Consider the following 16,940-nt stretch of genomic DNA (forward strand, 5'->3'; position numbering starts at 1 on the left):
TGTATGCAAATACAAACGTGAAACTATGTGCATATGTTTGTGTAGGTGAGTGTGTGTGCATACATGTAAGCGAGTGTTTGTGTAGGTGAGTGTATGTGTATGCATGTGTGGACATGTGAGCAAGTGTGTGTATACATGTGTGTGCATGTGAGCGAGTGTGTGTACGCCTAAGTGTGTGTGCATGTACTATGTGGTGGTGTGCATGCCATGTGTTTATATGTGAAAGTGTGTATGTGCGTGTTCATGTGTGTGCATGTATGCATGCATGTGTGCATGTGTGCATGTGTGTGTGTGTGTGTGTGTGTATCTCACAGAGACATGCACTCAATCTCCCATGCACGCACATACAAACATCCTCACATACACGTGTACATATACACATACATATGCACCCGCCCTCTCTCTCTCTCTCTCTCTCTCTCGCTTTCTCTCTCTCTCTCTCACTCACACATACACATGCATATGCACTCTCTCTTCTCACACCCCCTCACACACACATAGAAAATCTCTCTCTCTCTCTCTCTCTCTCTCTCTCTCTCTACACACAGACACACACACACACACTTGCACGCTTACTTGTGTGACTATGTATACATACACAGTGTCTGTGATCGTGTAATGTTGACTTCATGCATGCATGCATCATGCAAGTTTCTTGATCGTGCGCATGTGCTCGTGTGCATATGTGCACATGTCTATGTGTATGGTGTGAGTGTGTTAGTGTGTGTATGTGTTTATGTGTGTCCATGTGCGAGTGTGTGTGCAATCATGTGAATGTGTCTGTGTGTGCATCTTTGTGTCTATGTGTGTGCATGTACACGCACATGTGTGTGCAAGTACACATGCAAATGTGTATGCATGTGTATCTATGTATACATGTGTGCATATGTAGGTGTGCACGTCCATGTGTGTACACATGTACTTATGTATGTGAGTGTGTGTATGTGTGTGTATGCATGTGCGTGCATATGTATATATGTGTGTGTGCAAGCTTGGGTGTGAGTGTGTCTTCATGTGTGTGCATGTATACATGTACGTTCATGTGTGCATGTATGCATATATGTCTCTCTCTCTCTCTCTCTCTCTCTCTCACACACACACACAAACACACACACACCTCATGCATACACATGCACATACACTCTCTCTTTTCACACCCCGTCAGAAATGCCTAGAAACACACATACACTCTCTCTTTTCACACCCCGTCAGAAATGCCTAGAAACACACACACACACACACTCTCTCTCTCTCTCTCACGCACACACACAGTGTACACACACACTGCATGCATATGTGATTGTGTAATGCTGACTTCATGCATGCATCATGTAAGTGTCTTAATTATGCGTATGAGCTAGGGTGTGTATGGTGTGATTGTGTTTGTGTGGTGTGTATGTTTGTACTTGTGTGTATCCATGTGCAAGTGTGTGCATGTACATGTGTGTGACCATGTGAATATGTCCATGTGTACATCTTTGTGTTATGTGTGTGTGTACGTGCACGTGCACGTGTGTGTGTGTGTGTGTGTGCATGCAAATGCATATGTATACATGTGTGCATGCATGTACTTGTGTGTTATGTATGTGTGTATATGTATATACTTGTGTGCATGTATACGCATGTATGTGTATATGCAAGCTTGCGCGCGTGTGTGTGTATAAGTGTGCATATCTCTATGTGCGTGCATGTGTCCATGTGTGTAAGTGTGTGTATGTGTGCGTTTGTGTGCGTGTGTATGCGTATCATGTGTGTGTCTGTGTGGTGTACTTGTGTACAGATCTATTTATATATATATATATATATATATATATGATTATATACCTATAGATACATAATGTATGTATGTAGTTATCTATGTATGTATGGTATCTATATCCTCTCCCATAGACCAGATCTCCAAGCTCAGCGGCAGCGCGCTCATGTGCGCCATCATGGCGGCGGGCATGCCCTCACTGGGAAACATGAAGGAAGAGGAGCTCTGGTCGAACATGGCCGCGCTGGGCCTCCTCGTTCTCACCATAGTGGTCAATGTGAGCATGCAAATACGAAGCGGCGTGATATCCTCCTTCATTACCGAGCATGTCATACTCCTAGCATCCATGGTGCTTCTATTCACGGTGCTCTGCACGCTTGCGCTTGCAATCCCGGCCATGGCCTCTGATGTCCGTGACAGTATCCACTCCAAGCATCATAAGGTGAAGAGTGTCAGCTACGATGACCAATCCCTACTATCCAGCTGGGAACATTTAAGCAACGAAGCCTCCACCACATGGATGACGGCGGTGACCAGCGACCTCCAGTATGTGGTGGCCCGCTCTCCGATTGCAGCTTCCACAGGTATCATCATGACCTTTTCTGTGGTAGTTTTTACCTCGGGCATAGTCCGTTCCAAAATTTTGCAATCTCCACTCACTTCCCATGGAGAAATCTCTGTCTACAAGTGGACAACATTGCCCGTATCCATCCTGCAAGCTGCCACGGTCTTCCTTTGTATGTTCCCTTCCATCAGCCGTTGCTGGAGAGCAGTTTTGTACTCTGATTACAATTTTACCAACTTCAGCTTTGGCCTCGAACCCTTTTGGCAGAAGAGCATTGTGGACTTCAAATTTAAGCCTGTAGACATTGAGCCTGCCGATCCAAAAAAGAGGCAGCTGAGGCGGATGGCTCAGATTTGGAAAGAGAGACTACTGGACTGCTTCCAGTGTGTGGAGCTTATCTTTGTGCAGATGAGCAGGGTTACTTGCTTGGCACTCTCGTGGTTGCAACTGCTACAGAAGTACGTCACTTTGCCTTATCAAACCCAATGTGGGGCAAAGGAGGCACAAAGCGACACTTTGCAGTTGCATGGTGCTTTAGTGTGGCTGGATGGTGAGAGCCCACAAAAGCTATGGGAGGCTACCAGGACATATTGGGCACCGGTGAGCATGTTGATTGAGAAGGGGAAAAGGGCAGAGATAGGTAAACTAACCAAGCTTTTGAAAGAACGTTCTGCAGAAGATGGTGATTTCTCGAAGTCAGTCAGGCATGTCCTAGCAACATCAAGAGAACGTGATCAAGTGAATGTGTTGAGCTGGAGCTTAACTATTGTGACCTTGCTAGCTGTGATGATGAGCTTGGAGTGGGAAGCTACAGGCAAATGTGAAGAATCCCAAGAGGCCATGGATGCCTATACACAAGCCCTTGACATAGTGACCCTCGTGGACAAGCACTTCTCTGTGCCTAAGAAGTCTTGGGAGGGGGCTACTCAAGCTGTGTGGGCCCACCTAGAAGCTAGGTCAAGGTGGCTTCATACTGACCTAAGGAGCCTTGCCAATCAGGGGTCTGCTCTTCGCAAACTTGAAGAGACTGCACGCGAGCTCCTTCCACCACCATCCTCATCAGCTACTCATCTTCATTCAACTAGTGCAAGTGTTGCTGCCCATAGCCTCCTACATGTCATTGAAAGCCTACAGCAGCTTAATCATTCAGATCACTTAATGCAGACGACAAAAGCCCTTTTCGCTGATGTCTTGGCAGCATGCCTCACCAACTTTCCTGCAGTAGTGCATCTGGAGTTTAACAAGGCATTGCACAAAGTCCATTCCAACAACCTCCAGCATGCCCTGTACTTGCTAGGGAAAGGTCAACGACTTTGGCAGCATCTGTCTTGGTCTCAGGCTTCCATTGCTTCCTCGCTCCATGGTTCTATTCAAGCTTGGATTCAAGCCCTTTGAGGACAGCTACAAGATCGACAACTAACTACCCCAGTATTACTCAGCGTTCGTTCACCCATTACCAAGATCGTCTTTTGATCCATTCGATGAGGATTAAGTACTACAGAGTAAGCAATTTCATTTAGGTCACCTTGTCCGTGCGTCATAGATCATTTTCTGTACACCTGAAAGATGGTAACAATGGCTTCTCCCTACAGCCTTGTAACAATGGCTATGGATCTGACTTCTCTGGTATACTCGTATGCTATACCTCATGACTAACCTCTTTACAATCTTGGTTCACAGTATGGATGTTGCAATTTTTAAACTTAGATGTGTGGCCGTGATGCAATTTGCACAAATGAATACATTTTAATCCACTACGAGTGCATACTCCACTACACACACCTAGCACTAACACAGCACTTCCCACATAATAACCATGCACTTACTAAAAACTAAGAATTTATTCCATTACAAAAAGAACTTTTGTATATACATCATGGTGGATGGTGCCACATCCATAACTTTACCCTTACATAGGGAGCTTAAAAAGTAGATCTTCTTAATCTATTTGCTAGAATAAGATGACTCTTGCTTTTTTAATCTTAAAATGCTTAGCACTGTGTGAGGTTGCCTACTTCATGCCTAAGTCAAAATCTCCCACAGAAATCTCTTTAGGGTCGCTTGTTCATTGGCAGTTGTGTTTTATTTATCCGAAGTAACCTCTTACTTTGACAAGGTCGGCCTCATGACCTTATGCAACCAATCCCCATGGGACCCGAATTCTTCTCTTATCTTGCACTACATTGACACTACTACATGATGCTTATGTTTTGACGACAATTTTCGACGATTATCGTAGTGTCCAAAATAACGTTTGAAATATTGTCGATGTTAGTGTCGCTAAAAACGTTGGTATTGGTGTCGGTATCGTCAGAAATGACGTGGGAATAGAGGTTGAAAATAACTTTATTTTTTTGTTTTTAGCTTATTTATGTTGTAACTAATATATATGTTTTTTTTTCACAAGCTTGAGAAGCTTTCAAAATGATTGTTTTAATTCAAATTAAGCTTTTTCTAGGTTTCTTAATGTTTGATTAACTTTAAGTTAACTTTTATGCTTAAATTATAATGCTTTCTTTAAGTAAATCTCTCTCTCTAAAAGAATAGTCATCTTTATGGCTAAATCCTTTGAAAAAGGATGCTTCTCAATGATAGTCTCTTAATTCAAAGCTAAACTCTAGGTTTGATTAGTTAGAGATTAGGAAAATGATATTTTTATGATTTTGAGTTAACAAAATAATGGTTATTTCTTTTAGATTATTTATAGGTAGTTGAAAACGACTTTGATTGATTCTAAATGAGAAATAGATTATCCTATCAATTTGGGAAAAGAGATATTGAAATTATGTAAGAATATTTGCATGTTTATAAAATCATAGTTGATCATTATCAATTCTGTCATCTTCAAAAAGATCTATTTCGAGGAAAATTCTTTCATTTTTAAAGGCAAGGGTGAGAGACATCACGTAATTCTCAATAAGAAAGCAAACAGGCTAAGTGAGTGTAGAAGAACCCACCTCCATTAATATATAGGGGTCATGAGACTGAGGCAGAGTGGAGGAATCTTCCATCTTCATGATAGCAGCAGGTGCCGCAAGAACGTTACTTCCCACCACCATCCTTTGTAAGATTATGATGAATAATCGTTTGCAGAGGCACAACAGAGTCGTAGCAACCTATATGCAGCAGGTGCCACAAAAACGTAACTGCTATCCACCATCCCTTGTAAGGTTATGATGAATATTCGTGTACAAAGGCTCGACAGAGTCACAACGTCCCCATAAATCCAATGTGAAAAAGTTTGCAGAAGTAAAGAACCCTAAAAAATAGGTATTATGCCACTTCTGTCATTACATGTGTCACATGAGCACAAATGGAGTAAGTGTGTGTGTGTGTGTGTGTGTGTGTGTGTGTGTACATACACACACACACACACACCATATATTTTAACCAACAAAATTTTTAAAATTCACTTCTGTTCGCTTCTATTACAATATAGAAATATATATATATAAATATTACTATTATTAATATTAATACTAATATTGATGGTAATATTAATTATTTATCTATTAATATTGATATTTAGTATAACTATAATATTAATTACTAAGATTAAATATTTAAATTAGCAATGAATATTTAATATTAAATCGATGTTTTAACTATTAAATGGTATATTATTAATATTTTATTTATAATATAGATATTGATCCATATTAGTATTTATAATATGCATATGTGTGTTTGTATATATAAATATAAATATGTATAAATACTATATGTAAATATATATAAATATTATTTGATATATATAGAGAGAGAAGGAGGGACAGGTAGAGAGAGAGAGAGAGAAGAGAATTAGTATTAAAATTTAATGTAATTATAGTATTAATTACTAAGATTAAATGTTTTTATTAGCATTAAATATTTAATATTAAATTGATATTTTAAGTATTAAATGATATATTTTTATTTTATTTTATTTACATTATAGAGATTTTTTGTATATATAAATATAAATATGTATATATATATATATATAGATACACAATAGAGAGAGAGAGAGAGAGAGAGAGAGAGAGGGAGGGAGGAAAGAGAGGGAGGGAGGTAAAGAGGGGGAAGGGAGAGGAAGAGAGGGACAAGAGGGAGCAAGGTAGAGAGAGATATAGACCTCTATCTATATATATATACTAGTATTGGACCCACGTGTTGCTGCAGGCGACCAAGGTTCCAGAAAAGAACCGGCCTCACATACACGTGTACATATACACATACATATGCACCCGCCCTCTCTCTCTCTCTCTCTCTCTCTCTCTCTCTCTCTCGCTTTCTCTCTCTCTCTCTCACTCACACATACACATGCATATGCACTCTCTCTTCTCACACCCCCTCACACACACATAGAAAATCTCTCTCTCTCTCTCTCTCTCTCTCTCTCTCTCTCTCTCTACACACAGACACACACACACACACTTGCACGCTTACTTGTGTGACTATGTATACATACACAGTGTCTGTGATCGTGTAATGTTGACTTCATGCATGCATGCATCATGCAAGTTTCTTGATCGTGCGCATGTGCTCGTGTGCATATGTGCACATGTCTATGTGTATGGTGTGAGTGTGTTAGTGTGTGTATGTGTTTATGTGTGTCCATGTGCGAGTGTGTGTGCAATCATGTGAATGTGTCTGTGTGTGCATCTTTGTGTCTATGTGTGTGCATGTACACGCACATGTGTGTGCAAGTACACATGCAAATGTGTATGCATGTGTATCTATGTATACATGTGTGCATATGTAGGTGTGCACGTCCATGTGTGTACACATGTACTTATGTATGTGAGTGTGTGTATGTGTGTGTATGCATGTGCGTGCATATGTATATATGTGTGTGTGCAAGCTTGGGTGTGAGTGTGTCTTCATGTGTGTGCATGTATACATGTACGTTCATGTGTGCATGTATGCATATATGTCTCTCTCTCTCTCTCTCACACACACACACACACACACACACACACACACACACCTCATGCATACACATGCACATACACTCTCTCTTTTCACACCCCGTCAGAAATGCCTAGAAACACACATACACTCTCTCTTTTCACACCCCGTCAGAAATGCCTAGAAACGCACACACACACACACTCTCTCTCTCTCTCTCACGCACACACACAGTGTACACACACACTGCATGCATATGTGATTGTGTAATGCTGACTTCATGCATGCATCATGTAAGTGTCTTAATTATGCGTATGAGCTAGGGTGTGTATGGTGTGATTGTGTTTGTGTGGTGTGTATGTTTGTACTTGTGTGTATCCATGTGCAAGTGTGTGCATGTACATGTGTGTGACCATGTGAATATGTCCATGTGTACATCTTTGTGTTATGTGTGTGTGTACGTGCACGTGCACGTGTGTGTGTGTGTGTGTGTGCATGCAAATGCATATGTATACATGTGTGCATGCATGTACTTGTGTGTTATGTATGTGTGTATATGTATATACTTGTGTGCATGTATACGCATGTATGTGTATATGCAAGCTTGCGCGCGTGTGTGTGTATAAGTGTGCATATCTCTATGTGCGTGCATGTGTCCATGTGTGTGTGTGTGTGTATGTGTGCGTTTGTGTGCGTGTGTATGCGTATCATGTGTGTGTCTGTGTGGTGTACTTGTGTACAGATCTATTTATATATATATATATATATGATTATATACCTATAGATACATAATGTATGTATGTAGTTATCTATGTATGTATGGTATCTATATCCTCTCTCTTACACATGGACATAATATAATATTAGAAGATATACATATGTAGTTATCTATGTATGTATGGTATCTATATCCTCTCTCTTACACATGGACATAATATAATATTAGAAGATATATGTGTATGTGTGTATGTGGAGGAGGGGGGATCACTTTCTAATGTATTATATATATATATATATATATATATATAGAGAGAGAGAGAGAGAGAGAGAGAGAGAGAGATCTATTTATATATACATGCTTACATACCTATAGATACATACATAAATAATATATATATGTGTGTGTATATGTATATATATTCTCTCTTACACATACCTATAATATAATATTAAAAGATATATGTGTGTGTATGTGGAGGGGTGAGTAATTTGATTTCTAATGTATATATATATATATTTATATAAGAAACTCATTCAATGAGCAAATGACTTGATGGTGACAATTGATTGAGCCCCAAGGTATCTAGGCATGTGGGAAAGAAACCCCCAAAGGTTGTCTTCTCTTCTCCTTTCTCCTTTTCAAAAATTCTCCCTCTCCTTTCTCCACGTGGCAACGAGGAAAACCCATGGATAATATACAATATATATATATATATTTGTATGTACATGTATACATATGTACACACACACACACACACACACACACACACATACACACATATAGAGAGAGAGATAGAGATAGAAATAGTTATTTAAAAAAAATGTAAATCATTATGAAAAAAAGACATATGGTTCATTGACTAGCTCACCCCCAATGATGTGCAAGATTGTGGTTCCACTTCCCATCCAGCTCTTTTTTTTTTCCTACCCCTCCTTGAACCTATTTCCTAGTCCCGAGCCTACATAAATTTTGCCCCAATTCTTCCCATACTGTCACGTAGCAACCCTTATAAAGATAATACAGAGATGTATTAAGATAATATGTCTGGCTAAGAAGCTTGCTGTCACGTAGCACCCCTTGAGAAGATAATTGTCACGTAGCAACCCTTAAAAAGATAATACAGATGAGATGCAATCCTTCTATTTTCAAAATCTGCTTCCCAAACCTTAGAGCACAAAAAAAGTTCGTTAGTCAATTAAAAAAAGATGCCTTAATATGAGACCAAAATTCTGCTCGCACATTAATTAATTAATGACAAAGCTACAACCTTAGGAAAGGTTGATTAATTTAAAAAAAAAACTTAGCTAAGAAAGATGGTGGTTTAAGTTTCTCCTCTCTTTAGCCGTGTAGATTTTGTCTCTATAGTTCGTTTTCGTTGCTTGCTGCAAGCCTTGCCAAAGAAAACGAATCTTGCTTCACCTCTCTCTCTCTCTCTCTCTCTCTCTCTCAGAGGCTGCTCGGTCGTCACGAGCGCGGTTTGTTTGCTTACAGCCGCTCGATCGTCGCGCGTGTGGTGTGTTTGCCGGGCTTGCAGACGAAGGCGAAGGCCTAGGTCACCTTTGGACCTTAGCGTATATTGCCCGCTTGCTTAATATATATATACACGGTAGCCTGAATAAGGTTAGTGACTCGTGGTTGTTGCTTTCAATGAACAACATGTTCTTTCTTTGTCCGAAAGAGACCTGCACTACTGCAGTGGCTGTCCAGCGTGTACGCATAGATGAATGATGCAATGACCATCATCGCTACGAAAGCCCAAACAACTCCATGGCGTCTGCTGCTGTTGCTACCAGCTCTGCCTCATCTGATGTTGCAGCTTCCAACCAGCCGGTGGTTGAGATCGGCCTGTATATTGCCCTGGCCTCCGCTGTGCTGCTGCTTATGGAAGTTCAACATATCTTCAGAGCCGCCAGGAGGCAAGTGTGGTGGTTCCCGTGCGAGGGGACGCTGTTGAGCCTCAACGCGGGCACCCTCTCCGTGTTGGCAGTGGCCACTAAGCTCCCCAACGACCTTACCACGCCCATGGAGGGTCCCATAGACCAGATCTCCAAGCTCAGCGGCAGCGCGCTCATGTGCGCCATCATGGCGGCGGGCATGCCCTCACTGGGAAACATGAAGGAAGAGGAGCTCTGGTCGAACATGGCCGCGCTGGGCCTCCTCGTTCTCACCATAGTGGTCAATGTGAGCATGCAAATACGAAGCGGCGTGATATCCTCCTTCATTACCGAGCATGTCATACTCCTAGCATCCATGGTGCTTCTATTCACGGTGCTCTGCACGCTTGCGCTTGCAATCCCGGCCATGGCCTCTGATGTCCGTGACAGTATCCACTCCAAGCATCATAAGGTGAAGAGTGTCAGCTACGATGACCAATCCCTACTATCCAGCTGGGAACATTTAAGCAACGAAGCCTCCACCACATGGATGACGGCGGTGACCAGCGACCTCCAGTATGTGGTGGCCCGCTCTCCGATTGCAGCTTCCACAGGTATCATCATGACCTTTTCTGTGGTAGTTTTTACCTCGGGCATAGTCCGTTCCAAAATTTTGCAATCTCCACTCACTTCCCATGGAGAAATCTCTGTCTACAAGTGGACAACATTGCCCGTATCCATCCTGCAAGCTGCCACGGTCTTCCTTTGTATGTTCCCTTCCATCAGCCGTTGCTGGAGAGCAGTTTTGTACTCTGATTACAATTTTACCAACTTCAGCTTTGGCCTCGAACCCTTTTGGCAGAAGAGCATTGTGGACTTCAAATTTAAGCCTGTAGACATTGAGCCTGCCGATCCAAAAAAGAGGCAGCTGAGGCGGATGGCTCAGATTTGGAAAGAGAGACTACTGGACTGCTTCCAGTGTGTGGAGCTTATCTTTGTGCAGATGAGCAGGGTTACTTGCTTGGCACTCTCGTGGTTGCAACTGCTACAGAAGTACGTCACTTTGCCTTATCAAACCCAATGTGGGGCAAAGGAGGCACAAAGCGACACTTTGCAGTTGCATGGTGCTTTAGTGTGGCTGGATGGTGAGAGCCCACAAAAGCTATGGGAGGCTACCAGGACATATTGGGCACCGGTGAGCATGTTGATTGAGAAGGGGAAAAGGGCAGAGATAGGTAAACTAACCAAGCTTTTGAAAGAACGTTCTGCAGAAGATGGTGATTTCTCGAAGTCAGTCAGGCATGTCCTAGCAACATCAAGAGAACGTGATCAAGTGAATGTGTTGAGCTGGAGCTTAACTATTGTGACCTTGCTAGCTGTGATGATGAGCTTGGAGTGGGAAGCTACAGGCAAATGTGAAGAATCCCAAGAGGCCATGGATGCCTATACACAAGCCCTTGACATAGTGACCCTCGTGGACAAGCACTTCTCTGTGCCTAAGAAGTCTTGGGAGGGGGCTACTCAAGCTGTGTGGGCCCACCTAGAAGCTAGGTCAAGGTGGCTTCATACTGACCTAAGGAGCCTTGCCAATCAGGGGTCTGCTCTTCGCAAACTTGAAGAGACTGCACGCGAGCTCCTTCCACCACCATCCTCATCAGCTACTCATCTTCATTCAACTAGTGCAAGTGTTGCTGCCCATAGCCTCCTACATGTCATTGAAAGCCTACAGCAGCTTAATCATTCAGATCACTTAATGCAGACGACAAAAGCCCTTTTCGCTGATGTCTTGGCAGCATGCCTCACCAACTTTCCTGCAGTAGTGCATCTGGAGTTTAACAAGGCATTGCACAAAGTCCATTCCAACAACCTCCAGCATGCCCTGTACTTGCTAGGGAAAGGTCAACGACTTTGGCAGCATCTGTCTTGGTCTCAGGCTTCCATTGCTTCCTCGCTCCATGGTTCTATTCAAGCTTGGATTCAAGCCCTTTGAGGACAGCTACAAGATCGACAACTAACTACCCCAGTATTACTCAGCGTTCGTTCACCCATTACCAAGATCGTCTTTTGATCCATTCGATGAGGATTAAGTACTACAGAGTAAGCAATTTCATTTAGGTCACCTTGTCCGTGCGTCATAGATCATTTTCTGTACACCTGAAAGATGGTAACAATGGCTTCTCCCTACAGCCTTGTAACAATGGCTATGGATCTGACTTCTCTGGTATACTCGTATGCTATACCTCATGACTAACCTCTTTACAATCTTGGTTCACAGTATGGATGTTGCAATTTTTAAACTTAGATGTGTGGCCGTGATGCAATTTGCACAAATGAATACATTTTAATCCACTACGAGTGCATACTCCACTACACACACCTAGCACTAACACAGCACTTCCCACATAATAACCATGCACTTACTAAAAACTAAGAATTTATTCCATTACAAAAAGAACTTTTGTATATACATCATGGTGGATGGTGCCACATCCATAACTTTACCCTTACATAGGGAGCTTAAAAAGTAGATCTTCTTAATCTATTTGCTAGAATAAGATGACTCTTGCTTTTTTAATCTTAAAATGCTTAGCACTGTGTGAGGTTGCCTACTTCATGCCTAAGTCAAAATCTCCCACAGAAATCTCTTTAGGGTCGCTTGTTCATTGGCAGTTGTGTTTTATTTATCCGAAGTAACCTCTTACTTTGACAAGGTCGGCCTCATGACCTTATGCAACCAATCCCCATGGGACCCGAATTCTTCTCTTATCTTGCACTACATTGACACTACTACATGATGCTTATGTTTTGACGACAATTTTCGACGATTATCGTAGTGTCCAAAATAACGTTTGAAATATTGTCGATGTTAGTGTCGCTAAAAACGTTGGTATTGGTGTCGGTATCGTCAGAAATGACGTGGGAATAGAGGTTGAAAATAACTTTATTTTTTTGTTTTTAGCTTATTTATGTTGTAACTAATATATATGTTTTTTTTTCACAAGCTTGAGAAGCTTTCAAAATGATTGTTTTAATTCAAATTAAGCTTTTTCTAGGTTTCTTAATGTTTGATTAACTTTAAGTTAACTTTTATGCTTAAATTATAATGCTTTCTTTAAGTAAATCTCTCTCTCTAAAAGAATAGTCATCTTTATGGCTAAATCCTTTGAAAAAGGATGCTTCTCAATGATAGTCTCTTAATTCAAAGCTAAACTCTAGGTTTGATTAGTTAGAGATTAGGAAAATGATATTTTTATGATTTTGAGTTAACAAAATAATGGTTATTTCTTTTAGATTATTTATAGGTAGTTGAAAACGACTTTGATTGATTCTAAATGAGAAATAGATTATCCTATCAATTTGGGAAAAGAGATAATGAAATTATGTAAGAATATTTGCATGTTTATAAAATCATAGTTGATCATTATCAATTCTGTCATCTTCAAAAAGATCTATTTCGAGGAAAATTCTTTCATTTTCAAATCGTGTAAGAATAGAAGATGCATCTATATCGGCTTCTAAATCTTCTAGCTCTAGCTCTGGTTCCTTATTTGTTGTTGGCTCTTCGTCAATATCAATGTCCATTGTGTTTGAGACATCTCTTGTGTCTGATTGTTCGATCTCTATACCTTCGTCTAGCCTTTGTTCTTGCTGTACTTCGACATATAGTGGAACTTGATCTTGTTCCCACACCAATCTTTGCTTCATCTTCTGAATTTTTTAATGTCTTCATATATTTGTTTACTATGTGGTGCCACTTGGATTACAAACCACCATCTTAGATCTCTTGGGTCTTCCTTAAAGATTATTTGCTCATAATGCTCTGGTAGTATAGATGTGTCTTTTTGGTCTATCCATAGCTTTATGGAGTCCACTTGAACTAATCCGTTTTTGTCTCTACGTACGTTGCATGTGCTCTTGTTGTGACTATCGTAAACCACTTAACATCAAAGATAAACATATGAAACTTTCTAAAGCCAATCTTGATGATATCTTGGATGGTTTCAAAGTAATCGAGCATGTTCACATTTGTATTTGAATCACTTGCACTAGTCTTGTTTTTTTGTATGAAATTTGTTTTAACACCACGATCGAATGTTGTTCTCTTCTTATCAATCTGCTCTACTAAAAAATGGCATCCATGTGACCACAGTGCTATAAATTTTTGATACTAAAAAAAAATAACACATCGTTAGTTTATGGAGAAGTTGTAAATAATATTTGAAAAACATGTGAACATATCGAGGCTTAGAATGAATAAAATCACCTACACGATAGTCACAACCGTATGCAAGCTCATCTTCCTCATCTGTAGTAACTTCATTTATGAATTTTTGCTTCTTGCAAGGTTTGTTGGAGCTATCTACTTGATAGAAAGTCTGGAAGTATAGCAAGAGATGAAGGGTATGGTTGTTGACCTGTAGTTTGACTCCGTCGAAAAGCTTGATGAGCTCGATTCCTTTTGTTCTTGGCCTCTCCATACCACTCGATCCACTTTTGCATACTCTTCGAGTTTAAGATGCAAAATTTATTGATTTTATCTCGTAAGGCCACATCCATCCTTCTCCTCAATCCCTTGTCCTTGTGGCTCTTCTCTAATTACCCTATCATTCTCTTCTGTTGACCTCAGTTTAGGCATTTCAGGGTCTACGGTACTAAGAAACTCTGTGATGTACACGAGGGATTCTTGCACAAGTCATCCCATTGCCATACTTCCCTCTGGGCGAGCTCTTTGAGACGGACAAACCTTTTTAGCATCTTTATGAACTTCTCCAAAAAGAACATCCAACGTGAATGGATGACCCTTGTCACAGTCACCTTATCCACAACATGAACTAGGAGATGCATTTGTATGGTTGTTGGTTGGGAGAAACTTCTCCACTAATGTAATTACTGTTAAAAAATATGGCAAACACCTTCACTAAAATGATGTGTAGGGCACATACCTTGTAACTAGCACTATGCACTAAAGTCATAGATTATGGGCAAATGGATACAAAGGTTATTATGCAACCTTACCATGATGTAAAAGAGTCATTTAGGAGCTCAACATCAGCCAAAGGGGTCGTGATCCCTTGATTAGGTAGCATTGGTGTGATTAGCAAGATTCTAGGGTTGGTGGTCACTTTTAGGTGCTTGAATCTAGGAGGGAAGGTGGAGATGATTTAGATGATGATTAACATCTAATCTTGAGCTTAATCCTCATGTACTTCAGCCTATATAAAGAGGCTCTCATCTATTGAAATCAACACATTTTATTGCCCCTCACTTATGTTGTCATTATGCTCATCATTATGCTAATTACTTCTTGATTAGTAGCTTAACTTCATCTTCTTCATTTCTATTCAACTATGCAATGGAGCTAGTGTTTGATCCTCCTTAGGATGGTTTTTTAACTTGGTATCAGAGCTAGTACTAGCCCATTCATCTAGAATCAAGCCCCATCTTATTTGCTTAGCAAGAGATTAGTGAAAATTAGGGTTTCATTAGCTTTTATGGGTTTCCTAGAAAATAGGATCTAGAATAGCAGCTGAGTGGAGGCCTTGGTGCTCACAAACCACGTAACCATTGCCAAAATCCTTTTGTGGGAACTTCACCAGCAATATTGCTAAGGGGCATGGCACCTCAATTGCACTATTCATAGCTCCACGTCGCCGGCAACTTCGTTTTCCCCAAAACAGGCACGTTTTTGATAGGCGACCACCAAAAGTATTGTTGCAGCTCACACACATCAAATTGGTCTAATTCCTCTGAGGTGTGGCTTCATTGGAACCTAAACTTACTTCTCCTAAGAGGGTTTTGCAAATGATTGAGTGTGCTTCACACACCAAGCAAAAAACCAGGGTGCTGTCCAGAACTGCCATAGCCAGAAAAGGTACTTTGGTAAATTTGAGATTACTCATTGATTAAGTTGCTTAAGCAAGTGTTTGTGGGCTCTAAAATCATCTAGACATACTGCTATTCAATGCCCTTGAAGCTTTTTAGCTTATTCTTTGTGCAACTCCTTCAAATATTGACTCCAAGTGAGCTCATTTCTCTGCATAGTGAGCAGAATATTCAACTCCACTAATCAATGATTAATCTATCCTAATCCTTATCATTTGGTGCAATAAGTGGTTCATACATGTCATTAGGGACTTGCTACATCCCCTTATTACTTCACACTTAATTTTCCCCTTGATTAGGTGTCTCCCTTGCTTCCCACAAATCAATATATTTTCTGGTTTTATCTTTTGGAAAGCATATGCTAAATAACTTGATTTAGCACTATTCTTTGGTCTTAATCTCTCTTGTAAAAGGGTAGACACTGCCTCAATCATCAGAGGTAAGACCCCCTTCATTCCATATCATAATGGCTACCAAGGATTCTCCATCAATGCGCTTTAAAGGTCATGGTTTTCACACATGGCAAACCCGCATCAAGTTAATGCTCATGAAGAAGGGGCTCTTCAACATAGTAAATGGGAATGAGAAGAAGCCAAGGACTCTTGCTGATGTTCCTTGTTGGGAAGTAAGAGATGACAAAGCTCGTGCCATCATCACATTGGAGCTTGATGACACTTACATTCATCATGTGGATGGATGCGAAACTTCCAAGGAAGTTTGGGACCAACTCACAACTCTATTTGGGGCTCGATCTAAAAGTTCAAAGTTTGGTTTGCTCATTGAATTTTTTAAGCTAGAAATGAAGTCTGGCACATCCCTAGCCTCACATTTGAACTACATGAAAGGCCTATTAACACAACTTGCAGGAATAGGTCTTAAGATGGATGAAGATGTCTCCATTGGTGTATTACTTAAATCTTTACCTGAAGAATATGACCATGTGGTCACAACCTTGACCAATATGCCAATATCAAAGCTTGTGGACATTGAAGCATCTCTTCTTGAGGAGGAGAGAAAACTAAAGACCAAGCAAATGGAGTCTCCATCGTCATCAACCTTGTCTACTGAAAATGCTTATTATGCAGGATCTAGTAGGTATGGCTACAACAAAGGCAACTACAACAAGGGCTACAACAACAACAATCTCATTTGTGACTTTTGTCACAAACCTGGTCATGTAGAGAAGAATTGTTTTGCCAAGAAGAAGATGCAACGAGTCTACATCATGGAAGAAGTGCAGCAGGAAGAAGA

The 16,940-nt window shown here is 40.6% G+C and overlaps 2 protein-coding genes across 2 annotated transcripts; both read left to right on the top strand.

The window, feature by feature from the left end:
* The first annotated feature begins 1,889 nt into the window (after positions 1 to 1,889).
* Positions 1,890 to 3,952, top strand: LOC147634436 (uncharacterized). Its single transcript, XM_086803499.1, has one exon. The coding sequence runs from the start codon at positions 1,923 to 1,925 to the stop codon at positions 3,714 to 3,716; it is 1,794 nt and encodes a 597-aa protein (XP_086659625.1). The 5' UTR covers positions 1,890 to 1,922; the 3' UTR covers positions 3,717 to 3,952.
* A 5,423-nt stretch (positions 3,953 to 9,375) lies between these two features.
* LOC147634437 (uncharacterized) lies at positions 9,376 to 12,155 on the top strand. The gene has a single exon (XM_086803500.1). The coding sequence runs from the start codon at positions 9,700 to 9,702 to the stop codon at positions 11,794 to 11,796; it is 2,097 nt and encodes a 698-aa protein (XP_086659626.1). The 5' UTR covers positions 9,376 to 9,699; the 3' UTR covers positions 11,797 to 12,155.
* The last annotated feature ends 4,785 nt before the right edge of the window (positions 12,156 to 16,940 follow it).

Source organism: Cibotium barometz, chromosome 10, assembly GCF_041138505.1.
Source record: "Cibotium barometz isolate CiBa-2024 chromosome 10, ASM4113850v1, whole genome shotgun sequence".
Taxonomy (NCBI): domain Eukaryota; kingdom Viridiplantae; phylum Streptophyta; class Polypodiopsida; order Cyatheales; family Cibotiaceae; genus Cibotium; species Cibotium barometz.

Coding starts and splice junctions, on each gene's coding strand:
- LOC147634437 (XM_086803500.1), top strand. CDS start 9,700: ATGGCGTCTGCTGCTGTTGCTACCAGCTCTGCCTCATCTGATGTTGCA.
- LOC147634436 (XM_086803499.1), top strand. CDS start 1,923: ATGTGCGCCATCATGGCGGCGGGCATGCCCTCACTGGGAAACATGAAG.